The sequence below is a fragment of the Heterocephalus glaber genome, unplaced genomic scaffold (genome assembly GCF_053883595.1).
Source record: "Heterocephalus glaber isolate CG9 unplaced genomic scaffold, H.glaber_assembly_v1.0 deba00000594, whole genome shotgun sequence".
NCBI lineage: Eukaryota > Metazoa > Chordata > Mammalia > Rodentia > Bathyergidae > Heterocephalus > Heterocephalus glaber.
The window spans coordinates 2,890,906-2,913,621 of record NW_028258151.1 but is presented as its reverse complement, the minus strand read 5'-3'; the positions used below and the strand labels follow the sequence as shown (position 1 = coordinate 2,913,621).

Here is a 22,716-nt window from a genome sequence, read left to right as displayed (position 1 = left end):
TTGCATTTTCCATAGCACGTCCTATAAGGCTATCAGTTCTAGTGAGATTCGAAGTAAAAATATGAAGTCATAGCAGGACGTTCCACATCTGTTACCCTTCCTAGAACTTTAATAATTGGCCAAGTCTAGATAATCACTGTAATGGGTTGAAAAAATGCATGAATATTCACTATGTTAATACTTTTGAGAATCCACCAAGAGCTAGAAAGTTTATTATTTGTTGTAACTTTTACAATAACCCTACATAATAAATATGTTCAGTCTCATCTTACAGGCCCCAAATCCAGGCTGTGAAATGTTAAGGTGGGGGCTATGAGAAGTTGGGGACTTGTGCAAGATGGACCATTCGGTAGCTCAGTTGCCAGATGGCGGCCCATGACCACAGAAGTTGCTGATTCTCAACCCTGGATGCACATTAGAGTCACCCAGGGAGCTTTTGCAATTCTAATGCCTGGGCTCCACCCCACAGAGATCACATCAGAACCTGGGAATTGGAGAATAACACTAACAGATCCACATTTTTAGAGCTGCCCAGGTGATACCAGTGTACAGCCAAGGTTGAGAAATACCATCTTGCTACTGGAACCTATGATCTTTTCATATGATGCTGCCTCAACATCAAGCATTATTTCCATTGCACTATATATCCCAATATTTCTTTGAAATATTCTCATGACACCAAAAGGACAATGGATCAAACATGACAGACAAAATAAATAAATAATGTTTTCTTGATGGAAAAGTATTATCTTCTTCTGCTTCCCAAATCAACAAAGACACATTTTCTAAGTCTAGAAATCCCAGGAACAGGCCTGCGGGTCCTGTCTGCACCATTTGTCAGGAGTTGAAAGCAACTTTATCCTTGCATCACTGTTATGCCTGGTTTGAGTGGACAGTACTGCTGAGTGGAGAAGGGACTTCTGAACGGCCTGAGGGTGCAAACCCACCATTGCATTATTTCCTCTACCAATACAGAATACAGTGAAAATTGATTCTTAGCAGTACCTTGGAGCTCATAACACATTTTAGAATTCCCAAATTATTAATAAAGCTTTAGTTGAACTCTTGGCCTTGTTTAGCAAATGGCTTTACTTTTTATTTCATTTTTACTAAAGCTGTTATTTTCCTAACCCTAGAGATATCAGTACATAGTGAAGCATCTGCTGTGTATGGTGCACTAATGTTTGGATTCCCAAAGGACATGTTTTAAAAAAGCAGACTTTTCTTGTTATGTATGACAGATTTTCCAAGGTCTTCAAATTATGAGCATGTTTTCTGTGAGATACATCTTTTTGACATCTGGGAACAGATTTTTATCACGGTTGACATCTATCTAGCATTTGCTTTCTTTTTAATAATGCTCCTTTATTTTAATATGAATTCATAAAATTCTAGTAAATATGAGTTACTATTGTCTGAGATACTCATTTCTATTAACTACTGTTATGTTTCCTTCACTGAGTTGTTTGATGTCATGTATGACTTTATATTTGCAATTTCTTTTATTGAGAGCCAGTCTTGTAAGAACGATTTTAATTCAAAAAAATTTTTAAAGTGGTTTGAAGAAACGATAGTGCTACTTCACCACAGCTTTGTGCTGCAACTCTTAAGCAACCATTGCAGTTTGTGCTTAATGATAAACCAAGAGTTCTCATGAAGAGATTAGTATTCTTTCTATCTGATATTAATATTGTCCACTCCTCCAAAAGGAAGAGTGCACAGGTTATGTTTCTGTGTCTTTGCAAGATATTTGTCAACTCTGTACAAATAGCATTGCTTGAAGGTGTAGCATGTCATCACAGCTATCAAATAAGGGAAGTTGGATAAAGTGACATGAACAAAAAGCTTCTGATTGTGCCCTTGATGTCATCAACATTTTCATTTAACTGTTTTCTTTTCTGTTTTGCTGACTGAACCAAGCACTCTACCACTGAGCAAGATCCCCAACCATTTTTCATTTTTATTTGGAGCCAGGATCTCACTAAGTGAGCAAGTTGTGCAGGCTGGACTCAAACTTAGATCTTCCTGCCCAAGCCTCCCAGAGTGCTGGGATTAGACCTGTGCCACCATCCCAGCAGTTTTCATTTAATTTTATGACCTTGAGTTCCCGATACACACTGGATTTAATGATTCGTTTTATCCAGGTGTTCTGTCCAGGTACCTCAGAGTGCATCTGCCGAGATTGATGGCAACTGTACAACTGTACAACCTAGAAATGGTGCATTTCTCTCTTTTAGTTGGTAATTTAGGCAGTAAGGACTTCTCACTTAATATAACTTTTGTTTGTCACAACATTATTTATCATTTATATTCAAAATTGTTTCAAAACTAATTTGAAGCAACTTAAAAAGGTATGGTATGACTATATAAAAATTAACATTAACAAAGCCAGAATTCCGTTGAGCACAGGTAACCTGTCATAGTAGAATGAGTGCATGGCTTCTTACTTTGTTACCTGTGTAACTTTAGGTTAGTTACTTAACTTTTCTGAGCTTCATTTCTTCCTTTGTAGAATATTTCCATTGCAGCATTTCTGCAAAATTGGTGTTTAAGGCAGGGTACGTGTTCAGTAAGTTGGTTTTCTCATTGTCCTTTAAGGGGCTGCCAGATATTTTCAAATATTCTTGTTTTACCAAATAAAAACCCAATTCATATACTTGACTAAGCTCCTACTATGATTTTATTATAAACAACTCCATTTATGGAGTATGTACTATGTGCAAATGCACATATAACCTTTATTCAAATCACTTTTCAAAATCTATTACCTTAATTTCATCCTCAAACAGTTTATGTGTAATCTGTAAGAACTACCACCATCTTAGTAGTGTAAATATGCACTTATTAGCATGCTCTGTAAAGAGCTGCTTTAGAACTCACTATGATGATGTTGGGATTTGTTCTTATTACATCATCCACATATGAGAATCTACTAGTGTGTCTCAAATATATTGTACATTTCTCACATATGTTTTGTTCCATGTGACTAGCAAGATGGACTTCTACTTTATTTGTTATAGACAAATCAATGTGTGAATTGATGAAATTATCATAATAATTCAAATTGCTTTTTACGGAGGAATTACTTTAATTTGCCTAGGATTGTAGAAATGTTGCTATAACTGCAAATAATTTTGTATTTCTCTATGTATACTGAAATTAGGGTATATAGATATTGACAGTCTTGAGAGTTTGAAAATATTGTTCTAAAGTGCTTCATTTCAGTATTCTGTTTTTCATTTTTTTAATAAAAGCAAGTTTCTCCACCTTCTATAGTCCATGGAAGTTTGTTTTTTATCTCATGCATGTCCTGTAAAAAAAATTACCTTTGCTCTTTGAAATACTATTATTTATTCCTCCATTTTCTATGCCTGAGAGCTGTTTCCTATGCCCATTTTAATCTTAGTTTGATAGTTTATTTTTTGGCTTTCTGAAATTTTGCTTCATGTACTATGAAAAGTTGCCACTGGTTTCACAGAGAAGTGTCGCTTCTGAATCTCCATGGGCTACCTGCACCTTCAGAGTGCTGTCCCTTTTTAGCACTGCTGGTGGTTTTGCCAGTATTAACATTGTAATGTCTGATTTTTACTTATTAGCATTTGCTTGAAATAGCTACTTTCATATCTTTATTCTCAATAGTTCTATGCCATTGGATTTGAGGGTTGTCCCATAAATACATTACTGATATTAGGGGGTTTTATCCACCATAAAAATTTTACACTTTTAGCAAGTGAATTTAAAGAAATTCTACTTACTGTGATTTTGATGTTTGGAATTATGTTTGTTTTCATATTTTTTCTTATTTATCATTTTTTCTAATTTGTCCTTTTAATTTGTTATCACCTTTACACTCATAGATTTCTCAATTCAATTTTTTCTGTTGTTTTGCAAATATATTGTTTCTACTTTTGTGTAGCTACCTTAACAATGACAACATCTATATTCAAACGTATTTTTCTATCATCTCTAGAGAATCAGTATCTCTAATATACTTGAGAACATACTTTTATTTCCTGTGCCCTCTTCTAACTAGCCTCCCATCTTTTCAGCCGTAACTGACATGATTTTGAATTTTATATCCATGTGATTATGTGTAAAAAAGTACAGATACATAGCTATGTGTATACACAATGAATATTTATTTAGAAGCAGTATATTTTATTACTTCACTCTGTCACTTCTTTTATCTTATTCCCTTTTCCTGGAGTTATTTTTCTTATTAATGGTTTATATTGTCTAGCAGTTCTAGCAGAGAGAATCTTGAAGAAGTATGCTTCTAAGTTCTTTTTAATTCTAAAAATATTGATTTCAGAATCAACCTTTTCTTTCTTTCTTTCTTTCTTTCTTTCTTCTTTCTTCCTCTCACTTGAATAATCATTTGTCTGGGTGTAGAATTCAAAGTTCAGAGTTATTTTCCTTTACACTGTTGAGGATATTTCAATTGCTTCTTGATTGCTCACAGGAATCTGATGTCACTGGGATTCCAATTTCTTTCTAAATAATGTTGTTTTTCATTTTGAAGGCTTTTGAGGGTTTTCTCTTTATTCTCCATGTTCACAAATTTCATCATAGTACAAGTAGGAGTGCATGTGTGTGTCTGGTGTGTGTTGTATTTGTGTGTGTGTGTTTCATCTTTAATCTATCCTACAGCCAAGAAATTTGTAAAGTTCTGAGAAATCTTCCTGTAGTATTGTTTTAGCTGTTATCTTTCCCTGCATTTCTCCATTTCTTCCTTCTGCCATACCATTAAGCGTGTTTTAGAACTGTGTGTCACCCACGTGTCATTACTCTTTTCTATTTCCTGCATCTTCCTCCTGCTCCTAGCACCTAGTGTCTGAGTCCTGTTCATCTGCAGTCTGTACTTCTCTGCTTTGGGGCTTTATGGTATGTATCAGGCCTATAGCTCATCACATTTTACACTTCTTTTTGTCATTTATTTAAGAAAGTCTCTAAGGACGTGGGGCCAAAGATGTACATGAGGATAACAAGTAGAAGCAATGAGATGTCGTGAACCCATTTTCACATTGCATATATCCCCCTAACATTCATCAGTTGTGACACGGTTGAGACCTGATCAGACTACGTAGACTGGGCTTGGGCACGGGAGCAAAACTGAAGAATTAGATGGCAAGCTTGGAATGCTCACGAGTCTCACGCTGAGAATGGTGAGCTGTGGCACTCCAGTTTAGGAGAAGTCAAGAGTAGACACAGAGTCCTGGAGAAAAAGCTGTAATGCCCACATTCGTACTGGTGGGTCCAGTGGTGGTGATAACCAAGGAGGCATCACAATATGGACCTGTTAGAAAAAGAGAATCAAGGTTTGTGGACTGTAAATGGAAAAGGCCTCAGTCTGAGCAGCGATACAAATGCTTGCTCAGTTGCTGATGTGGGATTTTTGTTACATGAGTGGAGAAATCAATCATCCTAAACCCAGAAGATTAGAATGGGTACTCTTGTGAAGCTGATGTAACAAATGTGGAAAGTAATAGAGGTCATTTGAAAATTACTGTATTTTAAAAACACTCTTTGTATTATTACAAATGAGTATATCTAACACATCAGAAGAAATCAATGTGTTTCATTGTGCTAAGGGTTTAATTGTATATTGTTTCCCTATATGATGATGAGGGATACTGCAGCTCCCTTTATTTCTTAGAATCATAGCTCTTGTTACATTCTTCATAAAAGATTAGTTTTGCAAGTTTAAACCCACTCTAGTCCACATATACTCTTCCTTTAATTTGATAGGGTTTATTCCCAACTTGGAGAATTTAAGACATATGACTTTGTCTCACCATAGTAAATGCTATTGGCTGTAGAAAGAGGCCATACTTCCTTAATTACAATACATTCTCCCCACAGGCTGTGACCTTATTATTATCCAAAGAGACAGGACTTATTGAAATATATGTCAGTAGCCCCAAATTATATCTACTTCAATTTTTATTAGTATTAAAGTAAGGGTCAGCGAGTCCAAAATTATAGAGAGCAAATTTTAAAAACTTCTGTATTCATTTTTCTTATGAAATTTCAGTGCATCCAGCATTTAGGGTCTAACTTGTTAACATTTTTACATTTTTCAATAAAATACTTACTGATTGTTTAAAAATAGAACAGGAATAACTTTGCCAGAACACACAATTGAGAGGAGACACATTGGTGGAAGGAAATGAAAGCTAAATTAAGAAGAATAACTGCTCTTCAAATAGACCCTGGAGGGCTGGGATTTAGCTCAGTGGTTCCACTGCCTGCCTCACAAGCACAAGGACCTGAGTTCAATTCCTGGTACCAAAAAAAAAAAAAATAGACCCTGGAGAAATTATCTTTGAGATTCAAAATGGGACTATACACCGGGTATGAGCAGAGAGGTGCTGTTACAGGTGTTAAACCTTAACTTGGCAAAAAGCCCCATAGTCCCAAGTGCAGAAGGAATCAGGATTGGTTAGAGCTACTACATTATTCCTGAGACAAGGTAAAGGGAAAAGAAGCGTGGTAAAGAAACCGTGGCTCTGTCATACTGGAAGTTATCATGTTGACCATAAACTTAAGCGCTAAGTAGATGTAAGTACTATATGAAATAAGGAATCACATGCTGAAGACTGGTAACATCTATTCATGCACTGTTTATAATAATTAAGATAAGAGTTACAGTTGGCTGAGTACTGGCTGTATACCTAGTACCGTGGTACACAACTTCTACACATTTCCTCTCATCACTATGACAACAGGATGTGATAAACATGATACAGTAAAGTTCTTTGCATAGAATTAAAAGAACTGGGAAGCTAAGTTAATATCTTGTGAATTTCAATGGAATAAGTAACCAATATGAATAATTTGGTCCAAAAAATTTCTATTGAGATTCTGCTTTAGTATCTGATTGGAGTTGAAGTAGAAAGATGGGAGTCGATACTTTTTTTTTTTTTTTTTTTTGTGGTCCCAGGAATCAAACTCAGAATCTTGTGCTTGCTAGGCAGGTGTGATACCATTGAGCTAAATCCCCAGCCCAGGAGTTGATATTTCCATATATTTAATTTGGGGTATTTATATATTATTTTTACTTGTACTATCTTTGTCTGTTTTGAAATTTTGAAAACAGCCAAGACTGAGATTGACAAAAAGTCTTAGTTCTGTTGATGGTTATGACTTGCATTTGGATAAGATTTACACAAAGAAATTATACCAATAGTGAAATGAGTGGCAGCCTTTACCAAAATGAAACTGCTGATCTTTGGCAGACAAGTCACAACTAAAGATCATTGCATTTAGAATGATTCAGTTGCATGGAAAAAAAAATCTATGAAATCATGGCTCTGTACTGCAAGTGACTTTTCCAAAATTACTTAATTAGGACACATATTGCAATGTAATAACACTGAAGTACAATATTAAGTTCTTTAAAATACATATGTTATTTTAGTTCTAGGCTGTTAGCCAAACTTATTTTCACTTTGCTGTTGTATCTTGAAAATCACACACATAAAAGCAAAGTAATTTTTCCTTTTGTAAGGCTGTTGTGCTCACAAATATAATCTTAATATCAACACTGATAAAAAAACAAAAGAGAATCCTTGAGTACAAAGAAAAGATAAAAAATGTAGTCCAAATAATTATTCAAGGTGCCTATACCTTAAATTAAACCAAAGAAAAGACTATTCCCACAATTATATTTTATGGGAAAAAACTCAATAAAGAAGTAATTTTAATCTCTCTTGAGTCTAAACTTCTACTCTCGGCTCTCATAAAAGAAACTGGACACACACATGGAATTAGGACACGCTTTTTTCTATTGTCGACATTGTATGCAGCATAAAGACTGCAGGGTGTCTAATTTCTGGAAGTAATGACTCTGGTGCTGCAGAGAGGGAGATGTTTGAAGTAAAAAGTCAGAAGCTGTTATCCCCTGAAGGACACAAGTCCCATCCAGGCTCAGCTTGAGTCTTCTTTGTTTATCTCCACAGAGCATCTGCACAACCACCACTGCATGTTTGCACTTTTTCTTCCTGGCTTCATTCTGTTGGGTTTTAACTGAGGCGTGGCAGTCATACATGGCTGTGACCGGAAAAATCAGGACACGTCTCATAAGGAAACGCTTTCTGTGCCTTGGATGGGGTAAGCACACTAATAGACCCTCGCATGCTCCTATTAAGATGACTTTGAGCATCTGTGTTACCAAGCAGTAGATAGTGATCATCCCTAGACTACTTTTGTTTAATTTGATGTGTGAAGTGGAAATGCATGAGAGTGGGTGTTTTTAAATGTTCAACCATCACGTGGAATTTTTAAATGGTTTGAATATTGAATGCCCACATAGGTAGTCAGCTGACAATCAACAGTGTCTGCATGGTGGGACAGGAGACCAGAAGCCTACAGAAAAACAACATATTCTCTCTTAATTCTTCCTGATAACTGAAAGTGTCATAAAAATTCAAAACCAAAGCATGATGGCTCAGTAGGCATGTCTTCACCTCTCCCCCTCAAAATTCTTTGAGGATTCTATTCTAAGAAATCACGAAACAATAAAAGAATAAAGCCATTCATACCACAAAGAGAAAGGTACTTAGAATACAAGAGAAACTTCATGTATAGGTAGCAGGGTCCTCAAAAAAAACAGAATTGCTGCCAGACTGAGAAGTAATTAATTCTTAGTCTGACTTTATTAGGAAAAGTTACTCTCAAATTACTTCATGACTCAGACTTTTCAAAGATCAATACTGTTCATAGGGCCAATTCTAATGGTAGCCTACTTAATTTAAAAATGTAGTTTTCAGGGGGAAGAAAGCCCAACTATTTTTATGACTTGTCTTTGAGTTTTAAAAGACCCACACAGTTAAACAACTGGGAAATTTTAGGCTAAATTCAAGACAAATACTTACTGTATCAGAAGACATGAATAGGATATTAGAGGGAACCTGGGGAATTACAGATAAATGGACTTGTTATGACACAAAAATAATTTATGTGACAAAAAAAGGATCAAGAGTACTTAAAGATTATCCCTCAAATTTCAATAACAGTGTATTCATATTTAATGTATTAGGACTCTCTGGGAAAGCAGGTAAGAAGTCAAAGTGTTCTACTTAGATTTTCATAGAATATTTGTCCAGATTTCATGACAGAGGTCTTCTAAAGTAGAACAAGTATCAAATCAAAGAACAGTTTGTCATGAATTAGTACTATAGACCTAAGAAATACAGAATTTAGGCAAAAGAACATCTTTCTTAACAAAGAGTTAAGAGTGGCTATTTCCAAGACAAATAACTACTTTATTTAAACTCATTACTAAAGGTATTAAAGAGAGGGTTTACAGCTGTCCTCCAAAATTACTGCTATATTAAAGTACTCTGGGTAGCAGAGTGAAATGGCTGGACAAAATGGTGGCATATGAGTTGCAGTACAGCAAATGAAATGTAATGAAATTAGAAAAAAAATCCAAATTGTATCAAATGAAGACCATTAATCCTTTGGTTCTTACCTAGGAGAAAGTTTTTTTCTAATGAATTTGGTTCAGTCGATAGAAAATGTCACAAATGACATGCAGGATGAAGGATGAAGAGCAGGGTAAGGAGAAGACTATATATTCAATTTATATTTTATATATGTAGTCTCCAGTAATTGATAAAAAAATGGCAGATCCTCTGGGATATTGTCCCGTGGTTCTTGTCATTAAATCTCCTGAATGAATGTAACATCACTAGTGAAGGCTCACAGAAGAAGGACTAGCAGGAAAGATGAGAAATGAGAAGAAAGAAGACTGGTAGAGGGGATGAAAAAGGATGATTAAAGAATAGATTTTTTTAATCTGAAGAGGCAAACATGATCTTTCTGAAAGAAAGCATGACCAAAACTTAAAGAAAAAAAAAAAACACTTTTAAACAGCGTAGGTTAAACTAACCTCTGTTCACCAAAACATAGGGATGTTCCATTAAATTTGGATGAGTTGTGATTCACATAAAGTAAAAGAAGTTTTAAGGTAAAACAGAGGTACAGATGCACAGGTAAGTGAATTTCCTGTTCCTACATTCTTGTGATTATGGATAAATTGGAAAGAAAGAGTTAACTAATAAATTCATTTTTTTCTATTATAAGCACAACTTGATATGGGTCCATGTGTTGCCAACTTTGTGTTCTCCTTCTGTGATACTCCATCACACCGAGACATCCAGCTTTTGCCTTTCTGATTTTATCACTTTAAATTTCCTTTACAGCAGTGTAAATTAGAAAATGGATAACTTAAAAGACATACAAAATCTCTGTTATCAGTTCCCTTTAAACTCATGTCAAAGTGGCTGTAACCTTGTTTAAGTGCACCTTGTTTAAAACCCAGCTGCAGCTCTCACACTTTTGCACTTGAAAGAAAGTTTGTAATGGACACATATTTTGTGAAGTGATTTGTCCAAAGCTAGCTCTGATTAAAGCATCTGGACTTTGTCTTGGCTCTTCTTGGCCCAGGGTACTTGGGGTTCTTGCTGAATACAAAGTGTGACCTTGCTTTTCTTGCAGGTTTACCAGCGTTAGTGGTGGCCACATCAGTGGGCTTCACCAGGACGAAAGGTTACGGCACTGACCACTAGTAAGTCCATCCACAGTGATAAACCATATTTACAATTCAATAGATCATCCAACAGGCTTCGTTTGTCTTAGTTGACATTTCTGGTGGCTGGCATTTTGTCATCAAGTCACTAACAGTGATACAAACCCCATCAGTAAGCAACAGTGGAAGTCGGCTTAAAGGTACACAGGTTAATGGAGAAATGATGTGGCAAGGTTCAGGATCCTCATTTCATTGTCTTAGTAAGACCCATGTATTTGGCTTTTTAAAATATTTCAGTATTGCATGTTCAACCTCAAATACTTCTTTTGAAAGAACTGGACAATCTTGACACAGTTTCCTTTTAGCAGATGACTCTGCCTTGATTTTCTAGTATCACTGATGATAATGTGTATGGTTATTAACCACATCCTGCTATGTCAGGTCAAGTTTTGATGCTATTTTAGGGTAATGCATAGTAAAGCATATAGCTCAGGAACATCAGGAGATTCTGTATTAGGAAATACCTGAGCGATGGAAGAAATTAAAAGAGAGAAAGGTATGACAGCCGATCTTAAAACTATCCTACTGAGAAATTCAATCAGAATTTGCAGTGAAGTTTATATTTCGTATTTTAAGTTTAAATTATGCATTTTCATATATTGTGGCATTTGCTATCATGTTGAGGAGGCAATTGAGAAATGAGGAAAGAGTATGCATCTCATCGAAGGCATAAATTTTAGTGTGATGTTCTGATTGTCTTCAGGTTGGGGATAGAAATCATTGCTAATTAAGCTATCTCTGGGCTCATTCAAAAGGGAACATGATACGACCTGCCCACCCAAATGAAGCTGCCTAAGAGATTAAAGAGTTTATGCTATCAAAGTGCTTGATTTTCTTATGCAATCTATATTATTAAAAAGTTTTGAAAGCATTTATTGCAAAATACTGCTTACTGTTGTACTATTACCTTTAAGTTACTACTTTTTGTAATAACTTAACTATTTTGACATGGATCCAGTATTTGAAAGACAGGCACCGTACTGAGAATATGAAAAGAAATAGGATTATAGGTGTTGAGTTCTTACTTTCAAGGAGTTTATAATTAAAGCCAAATACTGTACATGAGTCATGTATTGATTTTATGACTATAAATTTCCATAATAACCCTTAGCAGAAAAATAACTTCAAAGAGATACTAAATCTGTTACTGTAGCTTAAGAGATAAGCTAAACATGAATTTGAAGAAGAGCTTACACAAAAATATAGTAGAAATTTAGTAGCAGTCTCTGAGATAATGGCTCAATGTGTTCTGTCAAACTAAGGTCTTTTTTCTTCAGGTATTTTATAAAAACTAAAAATACAATTGCCTACCCCAAAGTAGGAAAAAAATTTTTTAATCTGTCTACTGAGATGGCAAAAAGCTATATAAGTATATTCAGACTTTCAATAAATATATATGTATTTGTTAATATGTAAATTGATATGTGTATTGTGTGTATATATATTACCAGTAGATTAAAATTGTAATCAATGTATAATGTACATAAAGTAACATTCACCCTGTTAAGTGTATAGTTCTGTGAGTTGTGATGAATGCCTAAGTCATGGAACCACAATCAATATGGAGCAAGTTATTGTTAGAACAGATAGAGATCAGTTAATGGGTAAAGTTGTTACTTTTGAAGACAGCCTGCTGATTTTGTGGACTGAGAAACTGTACAATGGCTAAAAGTGCAAAAACGAGTTCCAGGAAGTGGCGGACATGGCTTTACTTCAGCAGGAAAAAACCACAGTCTTCCTCCCTTCCTTCATGGTCACTACGCCTGCACCAGGTGCCATCTTGCAGCGCTGCCATCTTAGCCCTGGGCCTCTTCATTTCTCTCTGCTTCAAAAGAGTGAATATCTTTATCCAAATGGGCTATTATGCCTTTATGTGTGCAAACCCACATCTCTTGGTGCACTTAGTCCTTGAAACAAGCACAGCTGCACTTATTTTTATTCAAAAGCTTATCTTCAATGAATTTTCTTAGTAGTCTGGGAAACAGTAAAGTTAACAGAGAAAAAGCATACAAATGGAAATTATTCACTTCCTGCAATGTTGTTTGTTAAACTTAGTTTCTCCCAATATCTCAATGGCCTCCAAGAAAAGCAGGTAAATAGCACACACAAGACCCTCAAAACACACTGCTTTTGCTTTCAAGTATGTTTGAGAAATTTAATAAAGTAGATAAAATAGCATTTTGCAAAATTTTAGTAATAACCACCTTTGTAATGAAAGAATATACAGAAATATGACTCCAAGAGTAATTTTTCTTAAATGTTTGAACTGCCTGAAAGGCCCTGAATGAAGGATTTTCATCCGTGAGGGGTACATAGCACTTTTCCTTCACCAAAAGCTCTAATTCTACTAATTCTAGATTTTTCTACCTTGTGTATGTTTGTGTGTGTGTTAATTATAAATCTTTAAAATATGCCTATATTACAAGGCCAGATGTCTAAATCTAAGTTACTTGTGTCACACAGTGGTGGGTACTTATCACTAATTTTTGTCAGCTCTTATTTAATATTGTTTTCAGCTGCTGGCTGTCTCTTGAAGGAGGACTACTGTACGCTTTTGTCGGACCTGCAGCCGCTGTTGTCCTGGTAAACACTGAAGTCAACTTACTTGATTTCTTGGCAAAACAAAACAAAACAAAAAAACCCAAAACTACTTCAGTTTTGATTAAAGTGTTTATTGTTCAAATTTTAAGGTTTAATGAGCTGGTATTTTTATTTGAATATCAAGTGCTTTCAGTCTGTCATTGCTCAAAAATATTCATATTTTAATTAATGAAAAATACTGATCTTGGGAGTATGGTATCTCTCTTATAGTAATCTCAGATTTGTGAAGAAGTTTGAGTAAGTTTCAATAAATTCTTCCTTTTCAATGTATGTAATCTCATTGTTTATTAATATGTAGTTATTAATAAGAAGATTTCTCCAAAGCTGCCACTAATAGAATATCAATATCCTTATCTATGTCTACATGTATATTTATAGCTCTCTACATATGTATTTAGTGAGTTTCTCAACCTCAATGACACTAAACCTTTGGACTGGACATTTCTTTGTTGTGGGCTGTCCTGTCTGTTTCAGGGATTAGCAGTATCCTCTCCTCTCACTACACAGACCCATAGCATTCTGTAGTTATGATAATCAAACATCTCTAGACATTTCTGATGTTCCCTTGGAGTCAAAATCAGCCTCTGTTAAGAACCATGCCAGATGTTGTGCATAAAGTGTTTTAAACTTTTTTTTTGGAATAAAAAATTAATTTCTTAAGTTTTCAAATTAGGGTAACATGCAAAATTTTCTACCATTTTTCCTTTCTCTTTGTCTCCTTGAAATTTATTGATCACAAATATTTCTTGGCTAATCAGTGTTTGAAGAAAATAAAGGAGGAAAGAAGTGGTCTGAATTAAATACAAAGATTCCTATCACTGTGCAGTTACATTTCTAGTTAGAAAATGACGCTTCGGTTTCTTGAACATCATTAAAAAAACTGGGAGCTAGTGGCATCTTTCTTATTAACATGGATATTTGAGATTTTCTTTCATTAAAGTTTCTTCTCCCTCTCTGAGCTGTAACAGAGAGCAGAAATTGTCCATAATCCACAAGGAAAAAATAAAGCCTCCAGGCATGATTGTTAGAGCATGGAGAAATAAGACTATTAGACATATTTTTGTCTACTGCATTGAATTTTTATTTAACCAGCTGAATTATTTCCCTAAGCCACTAAGTTAATATACATATAACCCTAAAATGAAGAAATAAAGTATGTGTGTATAATGGAAACACCACAGCAAGGTCTTTGGAGTGGTGTTAAATTCCCTCACAATTACACTGTAGATTAATAGAATACACTTTTAGTTCAAATAATTAGAAGTAGAACAGTGAATAAGTACTCTCTAAATTAAATGGTGCCTGATCAGTAAACTCTGAAGAAGGCCTTGCTCGACATAGTGCTTTGGGTCTTCCTTACTTCAGCGATTAAGTAGATTTCAGCTTTAGATTCACCATTTACATTGGCAGAAGGAGAAGAATTGCACTGAGATTCTATCTCCCAGGGATCATGGCTAAGGGGCAAGGGAAGTAAAAAGAAGAGAATGTTTCCCTTGATTGTCTTGGTTTTCCATTGGACTGGTTTCCTTTATCAGTAGGTGTTTGTAGGTCAGGCAACAGTGAGTGCCCATCCCTATCAGCTGCTGCAAAGGGACGTCTATCTCAGTGGCTTTTTACAAGTTTATGTGAGAAAGAAAATCTTACTGATTTCAACTGTGTTATGTGAAAGGCCTTTTAACTAAGAATAAAAGAGTCTCAGAAAATGCTAACTAAAATCTGTTTTAGGAATTGGTGCTGGTGTGGGTTCCTGAATAGGCTTTCCCTTTTGCCCAGAAGAGTGAAATGTGTCAAAATGCTTCCTACCCACAGGAAAGAACAGCCCCACAGCCTGGGGAGTTCAGCCACTCTGTCCTCCCTGCCGGCAGTGACACCTGTGACTGATCAGGGCTCACCTTAGCCTCCTCCTCTCGGGATTCAAAATCCTTTGGCTCTTAGGCACAGGGCAAAACTCATTTAGCCAACTGATTTTATTCAGTCGATTCAGAGAGAAGGCTACCAGAATGAAGTTAGGAAACTGAAGGTTTATTAGTCCATGTTAACTACAAACCATGACAATGGAAAGTACTTCATCTACTTTAAAATTTAAAGTAACACAGCCGTGTTAAATTGTTCCGTATGCCTTTATGCACTTAAGTTTGAAAAGTGCTTGGTATCACTACTTTTGTGAGTATGTATCTCCAGGTGCCTTTATGTTTATAAAATAGAGAACTGATTTCGTTCAACATCACTGAAAGGTTGACTTTGTTTCTATTTGACAGGTCAACATGGTGATTGGCATTTTGGTATTTAATAAACTTGTTTCCAGAGATGGGATCCTAGATAAAAAACTCAAACACAGAGCTGGGTAAGCTGCAATTGGTGGATTTTGAAGGTTATTTACCATTGATCCAATTCTAGATCATCGCTGACTGCATATAGTTATGCTTTGAATTCTGTTCCTGAAGTATTAGTGTGTCTGATAGATTTCATCATTCAAAAGTTGTGGATATACTGTTCTTAAGTAATATGATCAAAAATTTAAAAGTAATGTCAATAAGAAAATCTGGACATATTTGTGCATATTTCCTGTTAAGAAGATTAAATGTTATGGCTAGACTTAAAATAGTGGTCCTCAGGAAAGGCTTTTCAAAGCCCTTCTATTTTTGCTCATCAAGGATAGCGGGAAGACTGAACACAGTGTTGGCGTATGACAGGACTGAACTGGGGCAAGCACAACTGGATGGAGTGAAAATGCTGCATTTTATCTGGTTAATTCTATATATTTAAAAAAATCTTCACTTTAAATAATTACTGCTCAACACTATCTTTGCCATGTATTTTCATCTTTTATGATATTTTGACTATAATTTGCCAGAGTTACTCACAATTGTTACTTGAACATTTTAACCACTTATCAAAGTTAAAAATCCTTTCTCTTAATTTTACTGTTATAATAGCACCATATGAAATGGCTTAAAATATTTCATAAGCAGACTGATAGCTTTTTGAAGTTATGTACATCATCACCTCATGAAAGTTTGTAGAAACATGAATGAAATATTGATGCCCTTGATTTTCCCTGTCTTTTCTTATAAAAGTTTATAGCTTCTGCCTTTTTGTTAAACTGTACCTCATTTGAAACTAATAACTATTCTCCTTTTAAACATAATTATTCCCTTATAATTGTTGTCTTTTTAAAGTCATTTATGGTATTATTTAATAATCATAGTATTTGACCACTTACTGGTAAGAATTTTAAGTCCTTTGTGTCTTTATAACCTGTGTAATGATTGATAAGGTATGATAACTCAAACATTTCTTTTCCCTAGTAAAAGACTAACTTTAATGTCTTTCAATATAAAAATGTGATATTATTCATATCAAACACTGGAAGAGCAATGGTGTAATAAAATCATCACTGGAAGGTCTTTCCTGAAGGAAGATCATTTCCCATTTAAAGGTTTTTTCCAGTACAGATTATTTCCATGACCGCCATAGTAAGCAGAGTTAAACTTAGTATGGACCCCGGGCTTCCATTTGGACCGGAAGCTGTCACACAGTGAATCTTATGCTTCTCCCTCTTGTAGTTGGGATCAGGGTAATAGCTTCTTCAGTTATTTCTGTCCAGATGAGTCATGCAAGAACAAACCAATCAGACTGAGTACTGATTATAGAAAGTCAGCTCAGCTATTAGGGTACAAACTTGGATAATTTAAACAAAAAAGGATGAGTTTTCATGGTCAAAATAAAGCTTTAAAGTCAAGCAAAGGCTTACTCTGCAGTTTACTACCATGTGTACCTTGTGGTATGTTACTTTATGCTTTGCAGCTCAGCCCCTTCATCTGTTAATGGGGAAAATAACTTTTGCCTCATGAAGTCTCTGAAATATATAAAGCGTTCATTAGGGCATGTAGAAAATCACAGGAAATTGCTCGACAAACAGTGGCTATTTTGTGAAGAATGAAATGAAGAAGCCAAGATTAACATTGTTTCCAAGTCCCTGACTGAATCAAGAATCCATGACTTCACCATCTATGACATGAGGTCAGGAAAAGAAATGGCAGAATCAAAAAGTGTACATATAATACTGAAGATTTATGCACACACACTATTTATCTTCTCATTTAATCAAACTATGTAATGTTCAGTTTGATTCGTGTAGCTCCTTGTAAGAGATGACACAGGTGTAGAAGAAATGACATTGTCTTATGAATTTAAAATTATCCGTTTCACTGCATATTAATGAGACAATTATAATTTTAAAACTTCTAATTCTAAATAATATTCCTGCAAATCACATCTGTTTCTCTGGTGAAACTGAGTCAGTGTCCTTCTGGTACAAAAGCCATTTCTAGAAGAACAGGAGCTTCGTTTGTATATGTTATAAAAGCCAAATTCTGATTACTGTCCAAAGCAAGAAGAGCAATTAAATTAATGTCTCGATTATTAAACATCATTCATAATATAAAATGCTATGTTAGCCTAAGTAAATATAGATTGAAATTTGTTCTCTGTTCCAAAGTGTGATTGAAGGAAATTTTAAAAGCAGCTATGGATGTTTGAGTGAGTCTAATTTTAGTTCACAGAGAAGCAGCGAGGACAGTAATGAAGACTACAGTTAAGAACTGTGGGATTCAGCTTCAGCTTTCCCATCATTGCTTAAAGGAAGCACCCACAACTTAAGGGAAGACAGGTTTCATTTCTTCTGGGTTTCAGAATAGGGGGTCAGTTCATAGACGGCTGGTACCAAGGCAGGGACATTGTGGTGGAAAGACGAGGTGGAGCAGAGCTGTTCACTTCCTGGGGCTGGGAAGCAGAAAAGAGAATAGTGACAGAGAGGAAGGGGCCAGGACCATCCTCAGACACCCTCAAGGCTGTGCTTCCATGACCCACACACATGCCAAACATGCTCCACCAATCCCTCAGGCTGAACCCTAAATCAATCCAGTGGATGCCCCAGCCTAACCACCAATCCAGTGGATGTTCCACCCTAACCACCACAAGAACAAACACTCAAAATGAAAGAAACATGAGCAGGATCCTAGCTGATTGACTTAATTATTGACTTCCTTAATTGTAAAAATTGACAATTTCAGGTTGATTGAATATGCAAATATATATCAACTATAACTTTTGAAGCTATGTTATGATTTAGAATCAAAGGTAGTTTCAAAACATTACTTCTCTCATTTTTTTTCTATTTATGTGTACATTTTCATACTTTTTGTAATCATTTATTAGAAACAACCAAATGTATAGCTGGGGCTTTATAAATATTTATGAAGGAATGAATGAATAAATCTTTAACAAATAATAGCTTGACAAGTTATATAGCACACAACCATACTAAATTTTTCTAATACATAAAATATATTTACCAAAGGAAGATTTATGCAACAATACAGCTTATATAAAAATTATAATTGGAAAGAATGAAAACAAAATAAATAACATGTATCTTTTTAGAATATCTTAAGCAGAAAATTTAACTTTTTCTATTTTTCTGCAGTGAAGTTCTCGTGTGTACTATTTTAAATTGCTGTGTCTTCTCTATCTAAAATTCACAGAAGTCAGTGTAGCAGGGTCCTTTACAATTTTTTTGAGACTTTTTCAAAAAGAGGGGACTTTCTTTCCAGTGAAACTTTTAGAATATTAACAATAAAACAATCAAATAATTGTGGGGTTTTCTCCTAAAGAAAAGATTAAAGAAAATTAGGAAATGAAGTAAAACCTATAGATTTCAGACCCATAATAATAACCAGAACAGACAGAAAAACTTGTAGGAATAGTGAAAGAACCATGTTCTTCCCATGGTACCCTGTGGATATTGTTTGCATTGGATTGTATGGCTAATTTAACTTTGTTTTTAATAACTGATAAGACTTTTCAATAAATGAATAATTTCCTCTATAACAAAGAACTAAGATTTTATTTTTCATTGTAGCAGCTCAATTTAGCATCTAGACTCTGTGTCCTTCCTATTAAATTAATTTTGAAAGGTCATATAAACTAGGAAAAAATATTCCACTGCCCAGAGTAATTTACCAATCTTCTACTCAATTTACATCCAAAATGGAATGTCAAGGCTGTCCAACCAGTTGGCATTAACCATATTTGTAATAGTTAGTTCCAAAGCCTTTTAGCTTCATATGAATACAAATAAGTACGCTGAATACTCATTTAAAATTATTATCAGAAAAGCCTATATTTAAACTAAACTACATTTTTTCCGGGCTAAAGCTAGTATTGAGTACTTCAAATTATTTTTTAGTATTCTTTCACTTTTCAGTCTTGTTTCAGAACCTAAAAGCAAAGTATTTTTAAACTGAGAGTCACATCCATACTAGAAACACAAACATCAAACAATCCATCTACTTTGATAAAGAAGTAAATGACTAGCACCGGGGATTTAGCTCAGTGGCATCACATCTGACTCAAAAGCGCAAGGTCCTGACTTCAATCCCCCATACCAGAAAAAAAAAAGGATTAAATGACTAAGTCATGCTTTATAAGGATTATACTGCTCAAACATAACAAATTTACAGAAATGAAAATCGTTAAAGCAGCAGTGCCTGCTTCTGTTAGTTCACAAGAACAGTCTGTGGAGCTTTAAAAGAAATAGGTAGCTTGGTCCTCTTAAATTAGTCTTTGAGGAAGGGGTCAGGTGGACAGCTATGTGCAGCCACCAAGAGATCCCAGGTCAGGTGCTCCTTCAGGAGCGGTTTCAAACTGGTATGCCTATTGGTTGGCTGTAAACTACATTGGGTAGACCATCAGTTAGACATTCAAAAAGTTGGGGTACGTGTGGCTGGTACATATGCTCTGGGTTGTATCATTTAGAGCAAGCGATTTAATATAATATTCCTCTACCCATACAACTCTGAAAGGTTTGATTTTTTTTTTCTCATGAGGTCTGCTGGTCAATCTACAATAGCTTTCAGATTTGTCATTTCATAGAAGCACAAATGAGCATACTTAATTAAAAGAAATGAGGCATTCCAAATTATGAGCATCTTAACCTTTTCTCTGTTTTGCCACTTTTATTTTCCTAGGAATGAAACTCCATTACAACATTATTTAGAAAACCTACAGGGCAAACATATTTCAGGCATAAACTTCACATGGAAAAGAACTAGAAATGTCTACCACAGAAAATTATTTCAAAGTGTTTTGAATTGCGATTCGAATGATTTCTTTTTTTGTTTTCCTAAGTGGTTTATATTCTATTAAACACATCATTTTTCAAAGTACCCTTTTCTCAAACAAACTGCATGTCAAGTTTTTCTACATAGCGTATTTTTTCTTCTCTGGTGTAGTAGATGAAATCTAAATTATTCAAATCTGAATTTACCTACAGAATGTCTTAGGCCAGAATAGACCATTTAAAGATTATGAAGCTGGATTCTATGACAAATGTTCAGAGAGAATATTGTGAACTTAAAAATTATGTTAAATGTGTTCTATTAAAGTGGAAAATGATCACAGGTTTCATGATAACTAATATCTCATCACATTTTATCAGCCCCTATATTAAAAGCATCCTAAAATATGGACAGTACATGGAGATTATGAAGCATTTCAATTATGAATGTATTGAGATAAAAACTACATCTTAACCCTTATATTTGTATGTGAGGTAGACTTTCCTCCGTTGGCCTTCTGAGATCAATGCTTACCTTTCAGGTTATGACCGATGTGTGTGCTTCATGAAAAGACAGTGAGAATCCTAGACTGTAGGCGTCCTCACAAATTTGATTACTACAAGTCTGAATACATCTGTGTCTACACAAGCACATGCTGAAGTTTAACTCAGTGTATTGGGCAATACTGAGCTACAGACAAAGGGCCATTTATGGTGTAAATGGTGGAAATATGCTTTGCATGCAGTGAAGGCCCCGATTCTGAAAAGCTAAATGTTAAAAGGGTATATGTAGTATAAATGCATCTTTAAACTGATAGAGCATTCATTCATCTGTGATAAATGTACTTTCTGCATGAAGTCGTATTTAAAAGCTAACTTGCAGCAGCAGACTTTCTGGTGACGATTCAATATTTTGTTCTTTCTGTGGGTGTTCTGTTTGTTTGCAGTCAGATGAGTGAGCCTCATAGCGGTTTGACGCTCAAATGTGCCAAGTGTGGAGTAGTTTCAACAACAGCTTTGTCAGCCACCACCGCCAGTAACGCCATGTTAGTCCCAGTCATTTACATCTTCTCCTTACAAATCGTTACGGTGCATGTGAGAAAATGCTATGATGAAAAAATTGCGTTTGCTAATACTTAAATATTTATCATTGGCAACTGCCTTTATAACTATTGTGGGATAGTCTGTAAAGTAATAAAATTCTCAAATTATCAAGTTATCAGCCTTGTGGTTTCCAAGTTAATGGTCTGGGATCCACTGACAAGAATGCTTTGCTGACTGGGGTTGCGGCGCTGGCCTGGGGCGGGGCACACAGCTGCCTGATGTGGCTTTCTTTTTCTCCCCACAGGGCCTCTCTTTGGAGCTCCTGCGTGGTTTTGCCTCTTCTGGCTCTAACGTGGATGTCTGCAGTTCTAGCCATGACGGACAAACGTTCCATATTGTTTCAGATTCTTTTTGCTGTGTTTGATTCATTGCAAGGCTTTGTGATAGTCATGGTCCACTGCATTCTTCGGAGAGAGGTGAGAACTATAATTCTTGTGAGAAGCACAAGGGAGAGTGGAAGGGTCTATTATTGCTAGCAAGAATGGTCCTCTAATATCTTGACCTTCAGATTAAAGTTGGTCTGCTCCATTGCCAACTGCCTAGGATTCCAAGCAGAAGAGAAGCATTTAAGGAGTAGTTTAGGGAGACCTTTGGCACTCCATAAGTGACAGATTAAAATATATGGGTTTATGAGAGGAAAACACAGCCAGAGGTGCCACAAACCAGGATGCTTAGATTCCAAAGAGGCCACGTGGAGTGAGATAGATCTGTTAGAGAAACTGGTGGGTGAACAGGCAAAGTGACATTTTTTAAAGACATTTCTCATAAATGTAACAAAATGAAGTTTCTTACACACTCCCTAACTTTTGCTTCTACTGCAGCACGCCCTCATTTCTCATCTCAACTAATCTTATTTTAGATAGAAAATGTTGAAGATTAATGAATATTTCTTTTGCCTACTACATTGTGACTAAGGATACTAATGATTAATGATTTCAATATAGATGTTTATGTTCAGGAAATATAAAACTGTGTACATAGTGGGGCACAATAGGTAGTAATTGTCCCTAAGAATTAGAAAGCATTAATCACAGTATTTCCCAGAGGTGACTGAAGTTCATTGTCAAAAGTCGGGGAAGAGCGGAGGATTTAGCTCAGTGTTTTCGCCGCCTGCTGCGCATGTGCAAGGCCCCGAGTTCGATCTCCGGTACCAAAAAAACACAAAAAACAAAGAAGTGGGGGAAGAAAGACATCACCCTTCCTAGTAGGGACCCTAACCGGCACCGCACCCATCTGATGAAGTTGAAGGCTTAAGTTGTTTAGGGGTAAAATGTTGTTTTCCAACCAGTGTGAAAAT

The 22,716-nt window shown here is 35.5% G+C and overlaps 1 protein-coding gene across 5 annotated transcripts in view; it reads left to right on the top strand.

The window, feature by feature from the left end:
• The window catches only part of Adgrb3 (adhesion G protein-coupled receptor B3), a 697,560-nt gene that overhangs the window by 630,957 nt on the left and 43,887 nt on the right, over nucleotides 1-22,716 (top strand). For 4 of the 5 annotated variants that reach the window (XM_013072656.3, XM_004846114.4, XM_087204896.1 and 1 more), the window contains 6 exons: nucleotides 7,962-8,112; nucleotides 10,504-10,573; nucleotides 13,111-13,177; nucleotides 15,454-15,539; nucleotides 21,263-21,361; nucleotides 21,664-21,835. In XM_013072656.3, coding sequence (XP_012928110.1) covers nucleotides 7,962-8,112; nucleotides 10,504-10,573; nucleotides 13,111-13,177; nucleotides 15,454-15,539; nucleotides 21,263-21,361; nucleotides 21,664-21,835 — 645 coding nt within the window. The remainder of the gene's footprint in view (nucleotides 1-7,961; nucleotides 8,113-10,503; nucleotides 10,574-13,110; nucleotides 13,178-15,453; nucleotides 15,540-21,262; nucleotides 21,362-21,663; nucleotides 21,836-22,716) is intronic. The other variant, XM_013072655.3, reaches the window with a different exon arrangement.